The 19,459-nt window shown below is 35.5% G+C and overlaps 1 protein-coding gene and 1 long non-coding RNA gene across 4 annotated transcripts in view; one reads left to right on the top strand and one right to left on the bottom strand.

Moving 5' to 3' along the window:
• Positions 1 to 19,459, top strand: part of LOC102805534 (dedicator of cytokinesis protein 3-like) — a 63,619-nt gene that overhangs the window by 33,043 nt on the left and 11,117 nt on the right. For all 3 annotated transcript variants that reach the window (XM_085496895.1, XM_085496894.1, XM_085496893.1), the window contains 13 exons: positions 2,465 to 2,553; positions 3,285 to 3,438; positions 4,615 to 4,857; positions 5,361 to 5,450; positions 5,695 to 5,799; positions 8,430 to 8,571; positions 9,116 to 9,282; positions 9,646 to 9,732; positions 10,305 to 10,481; positions 13,192 to 13,275; positions 14,568 to 14,687; positions 14,900 to 15,024; positions 15,720 to 15,879. In XM_085496895.1, coding sequence (XP_085353021.1) covers positions 2,465 to 2,553; positions 3,285 to 3,438; positions 4,615 to 4,857; positions 5,361 to 5,450; positions 5,695 to 5,799; positions 8,430 to 8,571; positions 9,116 to 9,282; positions 9,646 to 9,732; positions 10,305 to 10,481; positions 13,192 to 13,275; positions 14,568 to 14,687; positions 14,900 to 15,024; positions 15,720 to 15,879 — 1,743 coding nt within the window. The remainder of the gene's footprint in view (positions 1 to 2,464; positions 2,554 to 3,284; positions 3,439 to 4,614; positions 4,858 to 5,360; positions 5,451 to 5,694; positions 5,800 to 8,429; positions 8,572 to 9,115; positions 9,283 to 9,645; positions 9,733 to 10,304; positions 10,482 to 13,191; positions 13,276 to 14,567; positions 14,688 to 14,899; positions 15,025 to 15,719; positions 15,880 to 19,459) is intronic.
• Positions 14,794 to 15,801, bottom strand: LOC146747563 (uncharacterized). Its single transcript, XR_014928962.1, has 2 exons — positions 15,712 to 15,801; positions 14,794 to 15,032 (listed from the first exon to the last, which is right to left on the bottom strand). It is a non-coding gene; the product is annotated as an uncharacterized LOC146747563 (long non-coding RNA).

Genomic DNA, 19,459 nt, shown 5'->3' with positions numbered 1-19,459 from the left:
AATGAATGCATGGTAAACAAAGCCCCGGTAACTGATCTGCGCCCTGCCGGTAACCGTGAGTCATGCATGAATTAATTGGGCATTTTGCAAACAATAAGATTTTTTTTTTACCCACCCATTGAAAGTGAATAATTTGAAAAGGACATGACTTGTACAACAGAGTGTTACGTCCCAGTCGACTAGAGGACTCGATGGGTTAATTATTTGTTTATATTTGTCAGTAGCTCACACAGTGGAAAGAAAGTCGGACAACCGTCGAAATACAAATAAATAAATTAAATAAAAAAGTCTTTCTGAAATTTCATGGTTTTTTTTCAATATATGTGTGTTATTCACATATTCATGATCGCCTGTAACGCTATAAAACGACAGTCCTACATCGTAGCTTACCCACGACGTTGAATAAAACGTCTCAACCTGTCGCATGAATTCGATGATACTTGCATAATGTGTCAGCGTGACTCGCTTGGCCGAGCTCACATGTATTTAAATTCGGGCTTGGGCGTTCGAAAATCTGTTTTGATACTTTGTTGACAATAACACGCGCAACGCGTGCACGTAGTCCAGATAAAATTCAAGTGCGTAAAACGGAATTTGACCTTGCTCTAGGTCAACATTTTTCTATTGCTTTTCGACCTCATTTTGTGAGTTTGCTTATGGAATTGTCCAAACATATTTACCCGATATTTACACACCTCCTCCAACAATCCCCAATGTAACTTTATTATAACAAAACAGAGTGTGCAAGTGTGCCGGTATATCTCTTTTTGGAACATGTGATTGGCCCTGAAAAGGGCTGTTTGGTTTGGGGCAGAATACGATTTAGACTGGAAAGGTCGGGACTTTTTTTTGTTTTACAAAAAAAATATAATTACAGCCAATACAAAGTCAGCTTGGACATTCAGTTGTGAGACATAACAAAATAAACGGTGCCAGCGATAGATTTTGCGAATGAAAGAACAAACTAAACGCAATCAAAGGCGCCGACCACTCGCGTTGGAAATAAACTAATAAAACGCGTTGCGACGAGAAATCTCGTCTGCATCTATCAGTCACGCAAACGCACACACATGCTATTTTCGTATGTTGAATACGTTGGCAACGTCGTCAAATATTTAGCCCAATCACTGAATAAAAAAACATCCAAGCACACGTGCACTGGCGCCAGATAAAGTGAAAAAATGAAAACAAAATTACGTCTGCACTGTGCATTTTTAACAATAACCAAAACCATTAGGTTACATGCCAAAACTATCGACTCAGGATTCATCATACACAAATATAGCCACTTTCATGGAACTGTTATTTTTGTAACCCACTTTGTCGGCTCAGTTGATTTGGGAGCACTGATCCCAATTTAAAAAAAATAAAAATATCGTATAAAATAAAGACGCAGTTCCGTCTGTAGTCATATCCAACAGTTCACATGGACGTACTGGGAGCTCCATGGTCTCAAAAAAAATCATGTGTAGCAACTTGAATGTAAATATTATGCAATAATAATGGTAAAGTTTAATCTCTGACAAATAAAAAGACGCAATTACAAATTGACCTGGTGGTGTATTTGACCTCGAAAGCTACTGCATAGCAAACATGAACAAAATGATTTATAAACTGACTATAACTACAAACTAAACAAATTCTACTCAAATTAATTCTACAGTTTTGCTTTCTCGGGCGATCCTGTGCATAAAACTGAAATTTAAACAGGTCGGCATTTTACCGGTAAACCGGAAAATCAATGCATAAATTAACTTGTCAGAAGTGTGAATTGCCTCCTGCCAGTACGGTAACGGCCTTGCCGGTACGGCTAATGACCTTCGGGTACGGTAAAGCAGCGGCCGGTACGGTAAAGCAACGGCCGGTACGGTAAAGCAGCGGCCGGTACGGTAAAGCAGCGGCCGGTACGGTAAAGAAACGCATGCCGCAGGAGACTCACAGGAAACCGGCTTGGTGGTAATGATCAGTTCCCTTAACTAGAAATTTAACAATAAAATCACATATATAACAGCCCTAGCCAAAATTCCTAAAATGCTGTTATTATTGTACATCTCGTCAAGCATGTTGTGAAACCATTTTGACAATAAAACAATGACCAGAGATCAGAAATCAATTCGTAAATTCAAACCCAGGAACAATAAAGCCATAATTTTGTTTGCACAGTGGCACAGATCAATACCCAAAACCACATAGTTGCCATCTTGCTCAAAATACCAAAATGTGAGTCACACAGTATTAAGAGGCTTTTAAAAAACAAATCATATGACTATTTTGATGCTGCATAATTCACTAGACAGCTGACTTCCTTTTAATTCATGGCCAATCAGTGACCGCGATTGTCATGAATAGCGCCCTCTGCATCAAAAACAAAAGAAATAAAGTAACTGATCTCAACTATAGAGGGTGAAAACAACAATATAAGATGCTTAGAGGTCTGATATACAGATATGTGTTGTTTTCACAGGTTGAATCTGAAGTGATTGATAAGTTAGATTTGTTGGTTGGTACTGAGAAGAAAGGAGATGAAGAATACAAGACACTGTTTTATTCCATGTGAGTGAAGCCTTACAGTGAAATCGGTGTAGTCCAAAAGCACCATTTGTACTGTAAAACCATTTATTTTCACTGACATTTCATTATTTTTATATAGTTTTTAAATTAATTTGCCAGTGAAACATTGAGTTCTATTGTTATTTAACATGTTCATGTGAATTTAATTTTGACATATTTTATTTATTACCAGTAGCGAAATTAAAATCCAGCAAATAATGCATTTATAGTATTTTTAATTGTAAATGAGCCAAAATAAAGTAGTGTCTAGACATAACACAAACTGACTCAAAGAAAGTCTGAGAAATGTAGCTGATAATTATTATAAACATTGTTGAGGATGATACAGAATTTAGTAGTTGCCATTACTTCAGATGCATGTATTTTGATGAGAAGATTTCAAAAACATGCAATTATAAAAACACTACTTTGTACAGTCACAGTCTACTGTATATGGTCTAACTATTTTCCCAGTCCCAGTCTCTTAATAACAAATACCACCGCTAGGTGTTACAAAGTTCATCACAAAAAAAGATTTAAAAAAAACATTGTTTAATTGCCAGATCTTAGTTTGAAAACAAGAAACTAGAGCAATTTGAATAACTGTCTTGTTTCACGTTACAAATTTGTCTGCTTGTTGCCATGATTCCATCACTTATTGTTAGGTGTCTTTATCGCAACTAGTCTTATGTGTTTTTTATCCGGTTAATTTGACTAACGTATTTTGTTCTTAGATTGTCTGAGAGATTACAAGATCAGCCGTGGAAGGAGACTGGATTATCATTTGTCAAGACAGTAGCCGGATTACTAGTGACATTATTAGATTATAGAACAGTGATGATGAAAGACGAGAAATTCAAACAAATGAGTTGTACAATGAATATACTGGTAAGTATCGACTTAAACCTCAGCTCCGGGTGAATATATTTGATAATCAGAATAGAAGGAGCACTTTCATTTTCTGTCATTTACAGCCAAGATATTTGTAGAATGCTATTTCTATTTTAGTTTACTAATTGGGCAAGGATTAAGCGTAATTCTTGTCTAAGTTGACGAGAAAGCATGTTTTAATTAGCCATTATCTTCGCTAGCCAAGGTCTAAGTTTATTCGGCCAAGCCTCTAAACAGACCTTGGTAGAACGACCATCAAGTAGTCAGTTGCGGCTAATCATTGTCCAATCAGTTTGTGTGTTACAAATCCCTCTTTGGTGTTTCATTTTAAACAAAATGGCGGCGCCCATGAATTGTGATATTTGTGATGATAAAATTGCGAAAGTTTTCGGTGTTGGTGCCCTCAAACCTCATCAGGTACAGGCAGTTGAGGCAGTTTTGTGTGGGAAGGATGTCTTCATAAAGACAAAAACAGAAAGTGGAATTTTGTTTTATAATTTAGTACGTCCAAGCTGATTGAGCGCCTTTTTTCGAGATGCGCCAAATCTGATCTCAGTGCTTAAGATACGCAATGAGCCTATGCGACCCCACACGGTATTGTGCAGAGGCCTATAGGTCGAAGACACGGGACCGTGCGATTCGGACGATGAATAGCCATGGGAGTCTTCCTTATGACTGTCTTTTCAAATCAGTGATTTAACCCAAACTGTTAGTAACTATACATCTTTTCAAGACAGACATTGGTATACATGTACATAATATATTAGTAGATTGAATTAACACATCCTTAATGTTTTTAGTATACAGTCAAACCATTTATTTTCACTGGTATCTAATTTCACTATTTTGATGTTTTGAGCACTTGGTCTGCACAAACTTGTCAAGGAAACAATATATTCATATTGATTTAATTATTAATTATTATCAGTGAAACTTGCGTAATTAAAAACCAGTGAGTAATTAATGATTTCCCATGGTACAGTCTGGGTCTTGTGGAGACATAATTTAAATAAGGAATATTTAAGAAATTTATAGTATGTACATGTTTTGTGCTAAAATGACAATTTTGCACTGGTACAGTCTGGGTCTTGTGGAGACATAATTTAAATAAGGAATATTTAAGAAATTTATAGTATGTACATGTTTTGTGCTAAAATGACAATTTTCTCACAGAATTTTTACAAAGATGAGTTGAAGAAAGAAGAGATGTACAAGCGATACATTTACAAGTTGCATGATTTACATATACCCGATACGAACTATGCGGAAGCGGCATTTACATTGTTGACATTAGCCAATAGTCTGAAGTGGAGCGCCAAACCATTACAACAAGATGAAAAGTTTCCAAAACAAACAGAGTGGCAGCGAAAAGAATCTCTCTACGTGGAAATAATTGATTTGTTAGATAGAGGAAAGGTCGGTGAACTGCTGAGCTGATGATTCTATCAGCTGCATATTTTCATTATTTATGGTCTTTATATTACCGTACTCGACTGACTTAGCGGGGAGAGTAACTTGCCTTGGAAAATCATGTTTTGTAAAGAGTGAACGCTTAGTCAAACACCCCAAAACAATATCAAAATAACAATTTTTACTCAGTATTTAGCAAGTTTGGCAGCATATTACAAGTCGTTAGAAAAATTTAAAAAAAAACGTTGTCATTGATTTCCATGAATTGTCATCACAATGACAGTTAAAACAAATGTTATTACAATATTGTTTGTATAAGTACCATCAGAACTTTTTTGAAAGTCAATTATCTGCATAATTATCTCTATTGTTGAATCGTATGCAAACATATATATGTTACTGCATGAGGAACCTTGTAGATTAGAAATACAAAATTAGAAATGGTGATGGAGATGGTTAGATCTTTGAAGGACATCAATTTATTGATTTCTATTTTTATTCACTTTCAGACATGGGAGCATGCAGTGCCGTTATGTAAAGAATTAGCCGTGCAATATGAAACCAAAGCATTCGACTATGCGAAACTCAGTAAAATCCTGGTAATTTTATGTTTCAATGTATACCTGGGTTTTCAATATAATATTTTTAGTTGTAGATGTCATATTTACATGATAGACGTGTACTGTGTCGGTTGATGTAAGAAATTCAACTTTTTGTCGTCGGTAGTCTTTTTGATCGTCAAATTCTACATGAAATTCAAGATAATATTCAATAAATCTTTGAAAAACATGTACCGGTAAAGAATGAACATTTGAAGACATATTGTGTATATTAATCTTTCAGAATAAGCAGGCGCTGTTTTTTGATCACATACTCAATACTCCAAGGTTAATAACAGATTTCTACCGAATCAGTTTCTATGGTTCGAACTTTCCAACGTTCTTGAGGGTAGGTGTAATTTAGTATTTTTTGAAACCACCATCAGAATTAGAGATTTTTATGACACTATAACTTCACAATATCGCATGATAATTTAAATCTTTCTTCACAATTCATTTCAACAAAAAGCCCTCAGTTTAACTAAATTTTTAGTCCCCGTTCGGACGCAGTCCGAAAACGGGGACTTATGTTTTGCCCTGTGTGCGTCCGTCCGTGCGTCCGTCTGTGCGTCCGTCCGTGATCACCTGTATCTCGAACATGCATGGACCGATTAAGTTCAAACTTCACTCATACATCACACATTATATGGGACATATGCACATGAATTTTTTTCATGATCCGATTAACGATAGCCGAATAGCGGCCATTTTAAGGCCGAAAATGCATCAAAATCGCACATTTTCACCATTCCGGACCCGGATCTCAGTTATGCATGGACGGATTTTGTTCAAATTTGGTACATACATTAAACATAATAGGACCTTGATGCACGTCATTTTTTTTTTTGGATCGGGTTCGAAATGGCCGACTGGAGGCCATTTTGTTTTAAAGAATTCAGTTCTGGATCCGTATCTGAGACATGCTTGGATTGATCGAGTTCAAACTTCACACACATAAGGTACATCATGTCACAAATATGTATGTGCATTTGTTTCATGATCTCATTAACGATAGCCAAATGGCGGCTGCTTTAAGGCCGAAAATGCATTGAAATCGCACATTTTCACCATTCCGGACCCGGATCTCAGTTATGCATGGACGGATTTCATTCAAATTTGGTACATACATTAAACATAATAAGACCTTGATGCACGTCATTGTTTTTTTCGGATCAAGTTCGAAATAGCCGACTGGCGGCCATTTTGTTTTAAAGAATTCAGTTCTGGATCCGTATCCGAGACATGGCTGGATTGATCAAGTTCAAACTTCACACACACAAGGTACATCATGTCACAAATATGTATGTGCATTTGTTTCATGATCTCATTAACGATAGCCAAATGGCGGCTGCTTTAAGGCCGAAAATGCATTGAAATCGCACATTTTCACCATTCCGGACCCGGATCTCAGTTATGCATGGACGGATTTCATTCAAATTTGGTACATACATTAAACATAATAAGACCTTGATGCACGTCATTGTTTTTTTCGGATCAAGTTCGAAATAGCCGACTGGCGGCCATTTTGTTTTAAAGAATTCAGTTCTGGATCCGTATCCGAGACATGGCTGGATTGATCAAGTTCAAACTTCACACACACAAGGTACATCATGTCACAAATATGTATGTGCATTTGTTTCATGATCTCATTAACGATAGCCAAATGGGGGCCGCTTTAAGGCCGAAAATGCATTGAAATCGCACATTTTCACCATTCCGTACCCGTATCTCAGTTATGCATGGATGGATTTTGTTCAAATTTGGTACATACATTAAACATAATAGGACCTTGATGCCTGTTTTTTTTTTTTCGGATCAAGTTCGAAATGGCCGACTGGCGGCCATTTTGTTAAAGAATTCAGTTCTGGATCCGTATCCAAGACATGTCTGGATTGATCAAGTTCAAACTTCACACACACATGGTACATCATGTCACAAATAGATATGTGCATTTGTTTCATGATCTGCTTAACAATAGCGGAATGATGGCCATTTTAAGGCCGAAAATGCATCAAAATCACGTATTTTCACAATTCCAGAACCGGATCTCAGTCATGCATGGATGGATTTTGTTCAGATTTAGCACAATGTGTTTTACATATGCAGGTGCATTTCGGTCATGATCTGCTTTGAATGTATATGTCACTCAAATATGAACGGAATGGGGACGTGTCATTGACAATGACTTGTTAAAAATTATGATGGTGGTGATTTATAACAACAATGAATCCCATACAGCGCCATATTGGATTCAAAGAAGGTTTACACATCTTCCCATAGACCTCTGAATCCAATATGGCGTTGTGAAGGATTCATTATTGTTTTTATAAACCACCCCCCTGAGAATTAATGAGAAAATGAGGATTTTTGTTGAAAATAATTGGTTCAATATTGGAGCTTAAGTAATTTGTGAATCCTGCAGTGTATGTTTTCGGTATAATAGTTATTTCAACTGAATTACTGTGTTTTTCAGCACTTGGTATATATTGTATACGTTACTACCGGGTACATGGCAGAGATTGTCACAAGTCACAAGCTCTCTATCTCCACCATAGTTACACATGATACAAACTGTAACTATTCCCAATTAGATTTTGGTAAAATAGTGGCACTGTTCTCTCTGTCTGAACTTTGCTTACTTTCTCTGAGCTCAATCCTTAAAATGTATTTCTGTTCAAAAATGAATAAACTTTTCACTGAAAGGATGATTAAGTGAAAATAAAATCAAATAAATATTTCTTTTTTTCTATTTTTTACATTCAACTTGCCAAAAATCAGTGAAAATAAAGTCCATACAAAATGTCCAAAAAGTCTTTTAAGTGAAAATTAATTCCAGCTAAAGTATAAGTATCATTGAATCAGTTCTGTTGTCGTCTGACCGACGGTCACACATTAAATGACATACGAACTTGTGTTACTGTAACCATAGCAACTGTAACCATAACATTTCCAATTCTTATCACATTGTATCATTCCTAGGATAAGTCATTAGTACTTAGAGCACGAGAATATGAAAGAGCAGACAACATAATAGAAATGATTCGGAACGAATTTCCACGATCTGAACTATGGACCAAACACAAGCCACCAGATCTAGATATACTCCAGTCTTCATGTCAGTGTATCCTTCAATGTCACACTAATAAAGCTGAAGTTCAATCTAGTGTGTACACAACAACTCTCTGTGTGTCCGTCTGTCTGTCCGTTTGTCCGTCTGTCCATTTGTCTGGTTGTCGATCTGTTTGTCCATCCATCCATCAGCTTGTCCATCTGTCTGTTCGTCTTTCCACCCATCTGTTCGTTCGTCCATTAGTCTGTTCGTCCATCCATCCATCTTACTTTCTGTTCATCTGACTGTCCATCCTTCATTCTGTTAAATTATTAATTTCCAGTGGTTGAAGGCAAAATTAAAACAAACTCCACAATGTTCTTAGGAATAGTACAAGATGGCAAAATAAGATTGATATGAAGATAGTGATTTTACTTATAAATTTATTTTGACTCCCACTGTAACTTATTTTTGCCATTTGTTTATATATTTTCTGAATAATCTATATTTTATACAGTTTGGGAATAGTTGTCTGTGTAGGAATTTGTCTGCTCCATGTGTTGTCATGGTGATATAATGTGTTGTAAGTTCAATTGCTTAACAGTGATCCCCCCAGATATTGAAGTACGTAAGGTGAACCCAATACCAAATGAACCTGAACTATTCCGAAACCAAACTGTACCTGATAAAATAATGAGATATTATGAAATCAATGATGTTAGGAAGTTTTATGCTGACAGACCATTCCACAAAGGAGAGAAGGATCCAAACAATGAACTGAAGGTAGTTAATGCAATATGAGACTTTTGTGGTTTTACATGATATTGCTTTAGATACTCAAAATTACGTGGTACTTATGTGCGATTCCCTAAAGGTCACACATCCTGGTACTTATGTGTGATTCCCTAAAGGTCACACATCCTGGTACTTATGTGTGATTCCCTAAAGGTCACACATCCTGGTATTAATAAGCATGGAAATATCCCCCAAAATACTTTCGTGTTTGTCGAATCCCACGCGATGTTTGATGCCACTACGACGCTGTGACCTTTGTTTGTTCTGTGTTTACATTTGAATCCACGCATAACGCATGATTCTCGTAGTGAACGGAAAGTGGTCAGTTGTGTTATTTTCATTCTATTACAGAGTATGTGGTTGGAAAGGACTACTATTACAACATCTAATAGTCTACCTGGAATACTAAGATGGTTTGAAGTGATTGATAAGACAACGGTAAGTGCTAAAATTGTCGTTGAGAAGAATTTTCGCTGGCAGCCATTATCGGATGTGCTAATGGTTTCGGTGATGAAAAAATTTGTATGATGTACAAAGTGATATGATATTATTGTAAAAGCATTAATTTTCACCGGTATTTAATTTCGGTATTTTGAGCATATTCCCTAATGTGTTCAATTGTAATTTCACATTTTGCCAGTGAGAATAGCGAAATTAACGTAGAGGGTACGTCACATGCGCACACATGGGAATTAAGTCTTAAGTGACAATAACAACACAGGCTTAATACACAAAGGCTCATGGGTAGACGCAGATTTGTAAACAACAACATTATGCCCGTCTGGTGCATACACAGGTGCTGAAACTGTTACTTTAAAACCCATTGAATAATAAATAACAATAATTAATAGGATATGAAGAATGAAAATTTAAGATTTCTATCTTTGCTACAAAACAGTTTTAATGAAATAATACTCTGGTGAGATACTACTTAATCTCGTGTCAAATCAATGCTCTGTGTTGTTTCTGGTGAAATTGCATTGTTACAAATCCTTACATGTGTTTTCTAGGTTGAAATTAGTCCCATTGAGAATGCTTTGGAGACAATGAATAGAAAGAACAAGGAGTTAAGGAGCATCATAGCTACATACAGCTCAGAAGAATTCAAGAATATAAGCCCCTTAAGTATGAGTTTAAATGGTGTCATTGATGCTGCAGTCATGGGTGGTATAGCAAAATATCAAGAGGTATGATTGCTTTATTGCTAGTATTATAAGAATAAGTTTGAATATTAGTATATATGGGATTTATACCATAGCAGTATATTCTGGTCATGAAATGTATATATATTCCAGATTGATGTGTATGATATTTATACCGCAGTAGTACCGTAGTTGTCCGGGTAAGCGCCCAGGGTCCTGAACATGGAAAATTGGTAAAAAATAGGGGTGGGCATATGCCTGACATCTCCTGCAAAAAAATTTGCGAAAATTGACATCACGCAGACCGAACTGTGGCAGGAAATAGAGTGGCAAATGAAAACATGCAACGGAAATAAATGAACAATATGCAACATTAGAAGTGAAACAAAAATAATTTATTGCTTTTAATGTGACAAATAAATCAGAAATAATAAAAATCGACAGTGAGGAATCATTTTCTCCACTGCAAACACACCCAATACATGTGAACTCAAAATGAACTACCGGTAAAATGTAAACTGCATACAGTCATACACGAACAATAAATAATTTACAAATTCACACAGTAAAAATTATGACAGTTCATAGGTGTTTGACTTCTCAGATCTCCATTTGCATGTTCATTGCCATCTTCGTCAAAACCCTCAAAGTCCAAGTCTGCGTGACACCATCACCATCCAACAAAATCCCTACAGCTTTGTCCTGATGTCGCACACAATTTGTCAGCTTGGCATGTCTTATCTCAATAAAGAGACACGAAAAATGGGTTCGCATGCAAACGACTCTGCTCTCTCATCTTTGACCTTTAAGCATCTGTTTTACTGATTGGCTAAGAATCACATCACTACTCGTGTTTCATCATAGATGTCAAGTCGACATTGGTTTCATTGTCGACGATGCGAAAGCCGAAAGAGTGCGCCATTTGCTTGAATCATTTCTAAGGAAACACAAACCAAAAGTTCCTTTTCAGGGCCACTACATATTTCAAAAAGAGAACTACCATTTCTGCTTTAATATACATTCTGTAGACTTGCTGACTGTTATGATTCTGATAAAAAATCTTAAAACATAAATGTAAATTACGTAAACATCGGTGCCCTGAGGGCAGAACATGAAATTACCTATTTCGCATTTACCCATCGTTTTACGCAATTGATGTTTATTTTTAGCTTCACTGCTGACTTTGTCGAGCGGAGCTTATCAAATATTAAAGTGATTGTCCGTCGTCCGTGTCAACTTTCCAATTTCAACTTCTTCTTTGAAACCGCAAGTCAGAATGTTTTCAAATTTGATATGCAAGTACCTTGGATGGTTCTTTCTCAGATTTGTTCATTTCATGTCAAAATTTCAAATTCTCTTTTTAGCTCCGCTATCGACTTTGTCAAGCGGAGTTTATCATATGAGTGATTGTCCGGCGTCGGTCGTCCGTGTCAATGTTTTATATTTTTGACTTCTTCTTGAAAACTACAAGCCTGAATGCTTTGATACTTGGTGTATATGTGCCTTGGGTAGACCTCTCTCAGATTTGTTCATTTTGTAATGATATCTTTAATTCTCTAATTTTTGGTGAATATTTTTGTCATTTTTGGTAAAAAGTAATATTTTCAACTTCTTGTTAAAAACCGCAAGTCCAATTGCTTTGATATCACATATAAAGGTACTACATTTGGACCTCTCTCAGATTTGTTCATTTTGTAATGATATCTTTAATTCTCTAATTTTGGTGAATATGTATGTCATTTTTGGTAAAAAGTGATATTTTCAACTTCTTGTTAAAAGCCACAAGTCCAATTGCTTTGATATTACATATATAGGTACTACATATGGACCACTTACAGATTTGTTCATTTCATGATGATATCTTCAATTCTCTAATTTTGGTGAATATTTTTGTCATTTTTGGTAAAAAGTGATATTTTCGACTTCTTGTTGAAAACCACAAGTCCGATTGTTTTTATATTACATATATAGGTACTACATGTGGACCTCTCTCAGATTTGTTAATTCCGTGGTGATATCTTCAATTTTCTAATTGTGATGATTATTTTTGTCATTTTTGGTGAAAAGTGATATTTTTAAATTCTTGTTGAAAACAGCAAGTCCCATTGCTTTGATACTATACATATTGTTCATTTTCTAATTATATCTTCTGTTCTTTAATTGAAATATGCATTGCTACCAGCGGAGCTATCACAGCCGACTGGCTGCTTGTTTTGGTGAATATTCGTCATTTTTGGTAAAAAGTGATATTTTCTACTTCTTGTTCAGGTAGACCTCTCTCAGATTCGTTCATTTCATGATGATATCTTTAAATTATTTAATTTTGATGAATAATTTTGTCATTTTTGGTAAAAAGTAATATTTTTGAATTCTCCAATTGCTTTGATACTATACATATTGTTCATTTTCTAATGATATCTTCAGTTCTTTAATTGAAATGTGCATTGCTAACAGCGGAACTATCTTTGTGGATTGGTGTGTATGATATTTATACCATTATAGTACTTAGTGGATTGGTGTGTATGATATTTATACCTTTATAGTTTATTGTGGATTATTGTGTATGATACTTATACCATTATAGTACTTTGTAGATTGGTGTGTATGATATTTATACCATTATAGTACTTTGTGCATTGGTGTGTATGATATTTATACCATTATAGTACTTTGTGCATTGGTGTGTATGATATTTATACCATTAGTACTTTGTGGATTGCTTTTTAAGTAATAACCTGAATGTTTGTGTTTTCAGGCATACTTCATACCGGAGTACATCATATCACATCCACAAGATGCTGAAAAGATAGAGAATCTCAAGAAATATATTTTAGAACAAGTAAGGAAACGTATACTAGCTGAGTTACTGCTATATCATAATGAATGGCAACAAATACAGCTAGCCTATCATATTTGTTTATAGTCTACCTATAGCTACAGACCATTATGGGAGTACTAGCTAAGTAACAATACAAACAAAACAGCAACACCAATACATTGTACAAATGAATTTGTATGAACAGACACGCAGTATCCTCGGGGACGGACATCTGGGCATTTTCTACCGCCTGGCAACCCTCGCGGTGAAAACAAAGACCAAAAACTCGCAGAAAACGGTACTTTGCGATGGTTGTTGAGAGTCCCCTGAACAGTGTAACAAGATTAGCCCTACGTGTGTAACATATATATGAATTTGGTTGTTCAGGATTACTTCAAAGTTGAGTTTGTGTTGTTTTCTCGAGTTTTCACCGGCTCCACCGGCGTTCCACAGCAGCGCGCACAAAGCCCATAGAAATACGTGGTATAGTGGTGCGCGTCTTAGCAACGTAGAACGTATGTGACGTAGCTCCGCCCCTGAGGATAACAGAAAATAAAGACATCCCACCAAAAAATATTGCTCTGTTCTTGTGTTCACTGGGAATGATAAATTCAAAATACTAAGAATGTGTGTGGTGGTAATTTATCAGAGAAAAAAATGTTACACATACAGGCTACATGCTGAGTGTAATTAGTCCCCGATTGGACGCAGTTTGAAAACAAGGACTTATGGATTAGACTCCGAGCAGTCTGCCTTGGACATGCCTCGGCCAATCACATTTAAACTTCACAGATACGTCTTATATTTTGGAATACATGCACTAATTAATTTCATGATCAGATTCCAGGTAGCTGAATGGCAGCCATTGTAACTGTTAAAAATTCATAAAAATTGAGAATTTCTGCCATTCCAGAACCAGGACTCAGTCATGCAATGATGGTTTTTGTTTAGGCTTGTACATTGAACATTATAGGACCTTGATGACGTCACTAGATCAGATTCAAAATGGCCGACTGGTGGCTATTTTGTTTTAATAAATATGGTGTGTGCTGTGTCTATTCCATACCTTGACTGATCATTTTCAAACTGTTATAGATACATCATACATCATGTCACACATATGTTTGTTTGACTGTCAGACTAAAGATGGAGAAATGGCAGTCATTTTGAATGTCATCAAAATCAAGCATTCATAATTATACATCATATCATTTGATTCATGTTCGGATTCAAAATGGCTGACTTATTTCAATTTTGTTTACTGTATAATCAGCGGCGACTCATGTCATAATATTACTTGTTGTGTTTTTTAGTTGGAGGTGTTGGAATGCGGTTTAAGGTTACATGGTGAATTGGCGCCGCCAGATGTGAAACCATTACATGCCAAATTAGAAAAGATGTTTGCATCCATGAAAGCTAGTATTTCCTCACAGGTAATCAGTTCCCTTAGAGCAGAGTTCTCTGAGTCTATTTGAGACCTATCTCTTCAGAGGTTCTCACAAAACGAACATTTCTGGGAAATGCTACAACTACAGCAAATACTGTTTCAAAAATTGTATAATTCATTAGTTACTTGTTATAACTCATAGTACCCCAGTTACACACTGAGCCCCACTTTATGCACTGTTGTTTCAATGTCATGTAGGGTTCTCCTATTACTGGTCATAAACCTTCGCCGTTACCAAAGCAACCAGTAATGTCGCAATCAGGAGGTCCTCCACCAAGTCCATTCACACCACCAGAAGACAGCAATACTTCATTTCAAATCGGGTAGGTGCCTCATGAAATCAAACATATATAATCAATTAATACAACAATATTTGGTGAAATGGGATTCACAGTAGAACACATTGAAGAGAAATTAAATATTGTTATTTGTAAATAAACACTGGGTATAGTTTGTCAATACTAGAATGGTCAATGTTTTCTGTACAAATGTTCATATTCTGACATATTCTTTAATAAATGAACCAGTAATTCATCTACGTAATGACATTTATTCCCTGTCACTCTTTTCCTGCCTTTGTTACGATCAGTGAATAACCATTTTCTTTGGGTCACAGAAACATTTACAAAATATTATTTTTTTGACCAATCTCAAATTAACAGTCAATGCACTATGCTGCAAAACATGTAAAATACATGGTTTATTTACATGGAATTCAAACGCATGCTGCACGACGACTGAGATCGTCCAATCTTAAAAATCCTTCACAGTGAAAATTTAAAGTTTTAATAATACTAGTACTGTAAAATCTGTATCAAAAGCCGCAGCTTCTATTAAAGTGGTACAATGCAACAGAGGGGATGCGGCTTCTATTAGAGCATCTACACATATGAGAAATGATGAATTTTTGGTTCTCAATTGTTCATAAAGAATGGGTGCGGCTTCTAATACAGATTTTATGGTAACAGCAATCTTGTGTACTTTATTTAGTACTATTTGTGTCTTATTACATTTTTAGTTCTCCACTACCGACACCACTAGAACCAAAACGGCCAGTGTCCGTGATTTCTACGAGTTCCACAGGCTCCAACGATAGCACAGGTAGTGGTGGCAGCGCTGTCACAGAGACCATACTTGAAGCTGATGAAGAACAAGCAGATGAGAATACAGTTCAGCTGGTAAGCAACCAGTCAGTCAGGTCATTCAACTCCATTTTATTATTTTTAAAAAAAAATTTAAATATGTATTATAGTTCTATTGTATGCATAGAATATATACAATGGAAGTAAGCAAATATTGAAAAGAAATATGCAGAAACAATGACTTTGTGGTTTCCCCATAAGTTAATTAAAGGGTGGTAGTCGTCGCGCCACGCATGAGCAAGATATATGGGTCTCGTAAAAACAAAGATGGCGACTTTGGCTGTTGCGCAGATCAACAAGTACAAACTGAGACTTTACCAAGCTTTAATTAGTTATTTTTTAAGTGATTAGAAGGTATCGAGTCTTGCTCAGGTCAAACCTCATACTTGTAATTTCCATTTAGAAGAGCGCATTGGATTGTGGGAAATCAATGTTTATCAACACAAATGTCGCACATGCGCAGCGCGACAACTACCCCTTTAAATTCTACTCTGGTGGCCATATTGTCAAAATACATACAAATTCAAAACTTAGTTTGATCCACAATGTTTTTGCTTGGGAGTTTCAATTATAATGTTAAGTTCCAAGTGTCAGAAAATTCTTGTATCAGAAGGTTTATTCCTTTTCCATGGTAATATTGCATCATACGACCCAGCAATTGGGTTTCCTTATTAAAACTAATGGTCTCACTCTCAAAGTCCATACAAAGGTTACAAAATATGAATAAGTGTTATATTGGATTGAAAAAAAAAACAAGATGCTTTGTGATTACATGCACTGTTATTAACCTTTAAAAAATCAAATCATAATAATTCTCATGCATTTCTGTAATATTCATTACTCGTTATAATATTTTAACTTAATTTTAATTTGTTTTTTTTTTTAATTCTTGACTTATTTTCTTTCATTTAAACTTGCACGTTATTTACAGCGAAACGGTCTGAGAACACCTAGGCGACCAGTCCCTATACTGCCATACCACCAGCGTTATAGCAATTATACTGAGAATATTTACAGTAATTTAATTCTACCACTTCCTTCAACTAACTTTCCCAAGATGTCTGTCACATCTAAAACAAAGGTCTATGGAAAGGTACCCTCGCTTTTTCTTTCTTTTGTTTGCTTTTTTTTTTTAATTAATTTCTTTATTGAGCTTGTTTCATTGGCCGGATTTATTACGTTAATAAGTCTGCTTATAGGCATGATTCCTCGTTTCTCGTCACTATTATCACTACCCATGCACCGTACCTTGATTTAATACCGATTGTTTGCGTAATATCATGACACATGCATGCTTTTTAACCCACCACCTGATTCACATCATGCTAGATTTTGAAAAAAAAAGCACATGCAAGTTTTTTTCTTCCGCGCTCTCACCACTAGTTCCCATGGTTACATCCAATTTAGCACCGTTCATATTGCAATGCATTGGTGATTGCCAATTTCCTAGACCTTCTATTGTAGTTGTCTGATTGCTCCATACAAACTAGACTTTATACCATGCGATGTGTCACTGACGATATACCATGCGATGTGTCACTGACGATAAACCCACTGTGAGAGTACTCGTGCTTAAATTTTGTTTTCAGGTGAAATTGACATGATTTTTGAGTTAAACACAATTTTGCTATACCTTAAACTGAACACCACAAAGTTTGGTTTATAAAGGTTTTTATGTAAGCATGTCTGTGGGAAAATATCCCAAAAATAGTGTATGGTTTTATGCATAGGACTGGAATTATTTTTGTTTTTCTCTCTTTGACAATGTGTACCTATGCAGTGTCATGGGAATACAAGTCAGTGTATCTTCATATGATGGAATGTTGTATGTAGTATCTACATTCTGTCCTTATTAGGAAGTGCAAATTCCAAATATGGAATATTACCTTGTCCCTTATTTCCAATAAAGTTGTATTCATTTTTCAATTTTTTGCTCTGTTCTGGGCTTTTTTTATGCCTAGTGCTTGGGCCGGGAAGACATAGCATACACGGTAATAATTTTACAAGGATATCGCAGAGTATGCACTCAGACAGTACGCAGTCTGATCAATCTCGGCCAATAATATCTGTGCACACAATACAGTATTCTCACAAATACTGTAGAATGCTTTATTTTCACTTGGAATTTATTTTTGCTGTTTTCGTTGAAGGGATGAATCAGTGAAAATAAAATCTAACGAAAATACCCTTTTCCTACAATTTACATTCAAGTCACCAAATCACACTTCATACAAAAAAATGTCTTTCAGAAAAATGTCAGCTATTAAAAATAAAGTGTATTTATATCTGATTACCGGTACACAAATTAGTAGCAACTTCACTGGCAATGTTGCTGTTTTGAATAATATAGTGGTGGCAGTAAAATACAACTGATTATGACCATAGAAACACTTGTTATTTGCGTAAGTGTATGCACTAGTAATAGAGAAAATATGTTAGTCTGATTCCAGAATAAACCAACCTTTGATATGTTTAGAGTGAACAGTCAGCTGAGTCAACTTTTTATTATTGCAAATACCAGTGTAGTTTGAGTGGCTTCATTTTTGGGACTTTCATTATCTGTGACACAGTCCCTCTATGCCTGGTCTGGAAATGGTCATTATATTAGGTGTTAATTGGTCTTCTTCCCTGGCAAAGGCGCGTTGCGGGTATGCGCAAATTATTGTCACGTGATCAGTACACAGTTGGTCACTTATTTTGAATGGTTTGTTTACCTGCAACGCTATTTGAGACAAAAGAACGCTAGTCGTTTCCAGACCGAAGATAGAAGAACTGTGTCTTTGATAATGATGTTTGATTTTATAAAATAGACAAATCACTTTTTTTTTTTTAATAAATAAAAAACTCTCAAATTTTTACATAATCATTTATGGGAAGTTAATTACAGTACATTTCATATTTTCTATGCTTGATAATTTATTCTGTGGGAAGATATTTAAATTTTATGCAGCTATTTCTTTACAATTAATGGACATTTGATACGTGGAGAATTGTTTTGTAAAATGAAAAAATGTAGCAAATTTACTATATTCAACTACATGTATGTTTATAATGTGCCCTCATTTCTTCACAAAACTTACTTCATTTTTTTCAATATTTTATAAATATCACTGAGTAATTACATTTTGTACTTTTACTGGTAAATCTGCCTGCATCACTTGGACACATACTGAACATGTTGCAGTACAACAACTGTGGCACATTTAATTAACCTTTTGAACAACATTGTCAACTTTTGGTGCAATCTACAAAATGATTTTGTGTAGTCTGCTCACCCCCCCCCCCACATGAATCGTTGATATAAATTGACAAATCTTTTGATAAATAACTACGAGGAATGTCTGAAACTGTACATATGGTCCAAAATGATGACGAAATTCAGTGATAAATTTTACAAAACGTGAAAATATGTGCACTGAATTTAGTGGGAAAAATATCTGGTACTCAACAATTTAAGAAAATGAATGATTTTACAATAGTCAGCATTCTAATTTGAATCCTTACACTTACCATGCTAGCTTCTTTATAAAATTTAATGCATACAATTCCTGTGTTTTCACAATTTTCTCAAAACATACAACGAGTATTTTTGTAGTAAAGTTAATTTGCATAAAAT

Source organism: Saccoglossus kowalevskii, chromosome 3 (genome assembly GCF_978046115.1).
Source record: "Saccoglossus kowalevskii chromosome 3, keSacKowa6.1, whole genome shotgun sequence".
NCBI classification, from domain to species: Eukaryota; Metazoa; Hemichordata; class Enteropneusta; family Harrimaniidae; genus Saccoglossus; species Saccoglossus kowalevskii.
Note: the sequence above shows the minus strand (reverse complement) of the source record. Positions and strands in the feature narration are given on the sequence as shown.